At 38.8% G+C, this 6,000-nt stretch overlaps 1 protein-coding gene across 2 annotated transcripts in view; it reads right to left on the bottom strand.

Moving 5' to 3' along the window:
- Positions 1 to 2,834, bottom strand: part of LOC148517309 (potassium channel subfamily T member 2) — a 1,089,312-nt gene extending 1,086,478 nt beyond the window's left edge. For both annotated transcript variants that reach the window (XM_088478860.1, XM_088478861.1), the window contains exon 1: positions 2,740 to 2,834. In XM_088478860.1, the coding sequence (XP_088334986.1) occupies positions 2,740 to 2,834 (95 nt within the window). The remainder of the gene's footprint in view (positions 1 to 2,739) is intronic.
- Between the last annotated feature and the right edge of the window lie 3,166 nt (positions 2,835 to 6,000).

Raw genomic sequence — 6,000 nt, forward strand, 5'->3', positions numbered from 1 at the left:
TTCATGCCTATAGACGTGTGTGACTCAGTGTTGTTAATTTTCAAATCAGTGTCCTTTCTTGCAGTGAGTTACTTAAAATGTTACATTTGCATGTTGGTACTAACTCCTTAATGAAAGCTTTTTACATTGTTACAATATCATGTTACACACATTTCTAAATTGTTTCCTGTAAATTCATATCCTCACAAAACCCATAGAGTTTTCCTAATAGGCTTGATGCAACAATGATAAGATAAATGATATAGCCTCCACAGGGAACAATCTTGCCTACTTTACATAAGCAAAGTAGAGAGATGTGACTTATTTATTGCACTGGCAATGTACAGTGTATCATATCTTATTGTACTGTGCAATTACTGAGAGAATTAATGTTCAGAATACGTAAATAATGCTCAAATCAATGCAAAATATCTTAACAATTTTTTTTATCTTCTATCTAATAGTATAATTCTAAAACGAATCTTAAATTATTGGTGGAAAAATGTTCTCCTACTGTAGTCATCACTCCCTGCTTACACCTGCTGTGTCTCACTGCTCACTTGATAAAGGTTACAATATAGAGGATTATGTAACAACCCATGTGATGTATGCATTTTTAAAATTTCCTGCAAGTCTGCCCAATATTTTAAAGGGACAATCATTTAAGAGACAACATCAACCCTTAAAAACATCAGTGAGTCTTGCTGGACACTCACCAATGCCTGCATTGCGCAGGCTATTACATTTACCATTACAATAGTTTAAAAATTCACTGCTACACATTTGATTATGTTGTAGATGTACTAGTCATTGTTTTCTGTTGTTTATTAAACTCTTCAGGTAAAGAGATGTAATAATCAATACACTGATGAACTGTAATAACTTTATTGAGAGATAAGGCATTTTATTATAGGGAGCAAAGTTTTCCTCATTGAGAAATTTGGTAAAAACGGCATCACTTTCAGTAAACATCCTTCCCTTAAGCTGGGCACACTCTATTCGACCATTTGTCCAATATATTGTTTAGACGTGGATCAGAACAATTTATCGTACACATTTTTTAGTGTGTATGCCAAATCTGTCTTTCATCACTTCATCCCATCTGCCATAATGCTCATCAGATGGGAAGATGCAATGTACAATGTGTTGCAAATCGTGTAGTGTGTACACACAAAAGAAACATAGTGTACAGGAGAAACAATTAATTGGATACAATCCCCCAATACAATATATTGTGCCGTTGCTCAGAAAATTGCATAGTGTGTACACTCTGTATGGTGTGTTCTGGGATCTAGTGAAATTGGGACAACAGTCACATGGTTTGTTACATTACATAGTGTGTACACAGCTTTAGACACGAAGTCAATTAAGAGGTGGTAAGTGTTTTGAATTGTTTCATTTGTTAACTGAGTTTGTAACCTCTACCAAAATTACAGTATTTAACAGAATTATTTGTAATACATTTACTGTAAACCATTGAAAAATCTTAGGTGTAAAACTCTTCAATGACAACAAACTTCTTTAACTTTTTGACTTGTAACATAAAAATGTAGACCAATATGAAATTGATTCTTTTTTAGTTATTTCTGCCTCTTGTGAGATATAGATACACACTGACTTCAATAGAATCTCAAAGGTGCCACAAGAAGATACATTGGTTCACACTTTATAAAGTCTACTAATACAGATACGCAGCCTTTAACACGTCCTTTTTTTCAAGTGTCCATATGCCATTGTCCTGCAATCCCCAAAGAGGCAGTTCCCTACTTTATTATATATCTGAAAATAAGGTGATCCTTGGAACAGACTGTAGGATCCCACACACTGTGCACCTATGATTTAGAGAATTAAATAAAAAATATGATTTATTGCGACGGGTTCCATCACACTTCTGTACATCATGCTATTTTATGAATAAGCCTTTTAATCTTCCTTGAACATGTACAGATAATAACACTGCACCTTTGTTTATATACACACAGTTGATTCATTATATACTCTATTATACTACTTATAGAATATAAAACACAAAGTAACACTAGCATGAGAAAGTTCAATGTGTCAGCTAAATGTGAAAAACAATCACAGTATTTTATACAGCTTATAGTACACAATATGCAAAACATTCAAATAGTTGACAAATACTGTAACACAACAATTAAAAGTTACTCCATTTGGCACAGACTCTATGTAGTGATGATATTATCAATTATCATTTATTTGCTACTGATCTTCTACCTTGTCATTTCAGTTCCTGATAGCTTAGTGATCACACTTATGTGTGTATAATATTTGCTTAGACAGCAAAGGGAAAGAAGGAGGGATAATCATTTTCTTATATTCATTTGTTAAATGTGTTTAGAGTAAGTTATTTGTACACATGACTACTTTTAAATAAAATGTATGTGTATGATAGCATAGAATCAGATGTGTTACTATTGCCCGTTTTGACAAGCATTTTAAATCTTGTTTTTCAGAAAGCATCTGTACTAGAAAAAAAAAGTCATATGAAAATGCACAGCTAGAAATTCTATGCAGCATGTAGATTATAACCACGGGCTTCTGAGAGCATGTACAGCGTGCTGGTGCTGTACACTACATTGTGCTACAAACCTATTAGGGATGAAAATATTCAGCACATCATTCCTAATAGAAAGAAGAATTGAGCTGTTCCTATGGAGTGTGCTTCAAATTCAATAACTTAAGTTGTTGTTACTCTTTTATGACAACCCAGCATACATAATGAAAATAATCTTTTACCTGTCATCATTTTGCCAAGCTTGGTCCCCAAGAAGCAAATCCCGAAACCTGTACCTAGGTGGTAGTGCTGGGACCTCACTGTCTAAATCTACCATCCTTCTTATTCATAGAGTGCAGCACGAGTGATGTCCCTGGAGTCTGCTGGATGCTTGAACAGTGAATGCAGGTTGTAATAGCAGACAGCCTGGTTGCTGAGTTTGATCACTTTGCAGCTTTACCTTGCTGACAGAGACAGTGTTCAGGATTGGAAGCCCTATACACATAAAGCATCTAGACTCATCCTCAGCGTGTAGATCAGAAACGCCTCTGCTCATCTCATATGCCACTCAGAAGCTCTTAGTAAGATGTGAAATGGACCACATACAGCATCAAGCTTCATGTGGCATCCTATTAATCACAGTGATTATTTAAAGTAAATCTGTAAGAAGACTTAGAAAAATATGAATGAGGATACATATATAGATAGTATCATTCTCATTCTATGGTTATTATTTTTATCCTGCTTTTAACATATATAAATTAGCCTTTATGCTTAAATTTATATAACCTCTCTAGGCTGCATTCAGTGATTTTTTTTTCTTCTATGCATGCATATTGCTTATTAACTCATTATAATATGTCTTTTGAAATCCAAACAAATTAACTGGAGATTTATTAGAGGTGGTTTGATAAAATAACAAGTTTATTCTGTGCTCTGGTGTACAACCGAACTAGTTACTAAAAGCCAAATCAAACAGCTAAAGCATGAATATAAAACCACAAGGTTTAAAACTACCATTCTAAATATTATACAGAGATATACATGTGAGCTATTCAAACTGCCCCATGTATTATTTAATTGCCTGCGAAATCACATGGTAAACTATGTAAACTTAAAGGTAAAAATATGATATGGTTAAGACAATTGAGACATGTAAAACTATATATGCAGTTCGGATTGCATGCAAGTGGCTGACACAAGTGGGTGGGCTACTCTTAGTCAGTGTGTATAGGGGACACGCTGCTGTATGCTGTGCTGTACTCTGTACTCTGCTGTATAGGTTGTGCTGTGTCCAGACTCACCAGTGGCTGTACTGCTCAGTATATTAGTCATTCATGTGCATATATAAACCCTGTGACTCCACTCAGTTTGAATTGAGCTGCGACCTAAAAAAAAAAAAAAAATAATAATAATAATAAGTTCTATTGTTTGTACTGTTTGGAGCACTTTACCCTAGTGCGCATTTTTCACGTTCCTTTTTTAAACCCTCTCTGTGACTCTACACAGTGTTGAACTGAGCTGCAAAGTACAGATCTATTGTTGTTTGTACGCTATTTGGTGCGATTTACCCTGGTGCACTTTGTTCACATATATTTAAGCCCTGCGACTCCGTACTGTTTTGAACCAAGCTTCAAAGTTAAAAACATACAAAATATAGATCTATTGTTGTTTGTACTGTTTGGCGTGCTTTTACTTAGTGTGCTTTGTTCACGTCCATATTAGGGGTGTGCACCGGCCACTTTTCGTGTTTTGTGTTTTGGTTTTGGATCTGGATCTTTCTTCGTGTTTTGGATCTGGATTGGTTTTGCCAAAACCACCCTTCCGTGTTTTGGGTTCTGGGTTTTGTGTTTTGGATCTGTATTTTTTTATAAAAAAGCATAAAAACAGCTAAAATCACAGAATTTGTAGGTTTTTCTGCTCCTATGCTATTATTAACCTCAATAACCTTAATTTACACTCATTTCCAGTCTATTCTGAACACCTCACACCTCACAATAGTGTTTTTATGTCCAAAACGTTGCACCGAGGTAGCTGGATGACTATGCTAAGCGACACGAGTGGGCGGCACAAACACGTGACCCATCTAGGCGTGAAACTGCAGTGGCAGACAGGATGGCAGTTTGAAAAACTAGGCCCCAAACTGTACATAATGCAAAGAAAAAAAAGAGGTGCAAGATGGAATTGTCCTTGGGCCCTCCCACCCACCCTTATGTTGTATAAACAGGACATGCACACTTTAACAAACCAATCATTTCAGCGCCAGGGTCTGCCACACAACTGTGGCTGAAATGATTGGTTCGTTTGGGCCCCCACAAAACAAGCTGGCAATTAATGTGTCCCTGCACAAACTGGCTCTATGGAGGCAAGATGTCATCCTCATCCTCCTCATCCACCGATTCCTCACCCTCTTCAGTGTGTACATCCTCATCCTCACAAAGTATTAACTCGTCCCCACTTGAATCCACCACCACAGGTCCCTCTGTACCTTCTGGAGGCTGGTCTCCCTGGAAGAGCTGATAATTCATTTTGATGAACATCATCTTCTCCACATTCTGTGGAAGCAACCTCCTACGCCTTTCGCTGACAAGGTTCCCGGCTGCACTAAACACTCTTTCGGAGTACACACTGGAGGGGGGGCAACTCAGGTAAAATAGAGCCAGTTTGTACAGGGGCCTCCAAATTGCCTCTTTTTCCTGCCAGTACAGGTATGGACTGTCTGCCATGCCTACTTGGATGCTGTCACCGATGTAATCCTCCACCATTCTGTCAATGGTGACAGTATCATATGCAGTGACAGTAGACATGTCAGAAATTGTTGCCAGGTCCTTCAGTCCGGACCAGATGTCCAAACTTGGTCCTGCCTGCCCTGCATCACCGCCAGCGGGTTGCTTAGGATACCTAAGTTTTTTCCTGGCAGCCCCAGTTGCAGGAGAAAATGAAGAAGGAGCCGTTGACGTGTCACGTTCCGCTTCAGCTGACAGTGTGTTCACCAGCAGGTCTTTGCACCTCTGCAGGCTTGTGTCGGCCGGAAAGAGAGACACCACATAGGCTTTAAACCTAGGATCGAGCACGGTGGCCAAAACGTAGTGGTCTGATTTCAACAGATTGACCACCCTGGAATCCTGGCAAAGCGAATGAAGGGCTTCATCCACAAGTCCCACATGCCGAGCGGAATCGCTCCGTCTTAGCTCCTCCTTCACTTTCTCCAGCTGCTTCTGCAAAAGCCTGATGAGGGGAATGACCTGACTCAAGCTGGCAGTGTCTGAACTGACTTCACGTGTGGCAAGTTCGAAGGGCTGGAGAACCTTGCACAACACGGAAATCATTCTCCACTGCGCTTGAGTCAGGTGCATACCCCCTCCTTTGCCTATGTCATAGGTGGATGTATAGGCTTGTATGGCCTTTTGCTGCTCCTCCATCCTCTGAAGCATATAGAGGGTTGAGTTCCACCGCGTCACAACCTCTTGCTTCAGGTGATGGCGGGGCAGGTTCAAGAGTGT

The sequence above is a fragment of the Taudactylus pleione genome, unplaced genomic scaffold (assembly GCF_031769625.1).
Source record: "Taudactylus pleione unplaced genomic scaffold, aTauple2 ptg000223l, whole genome shotgun sequence".
Taxonomy (NCBI): Eukaryota; Metazoa; Chordata; class Amphibia; order Anura; family Myobatrachidae; genus Taudactylus; species Taudactylus pleione.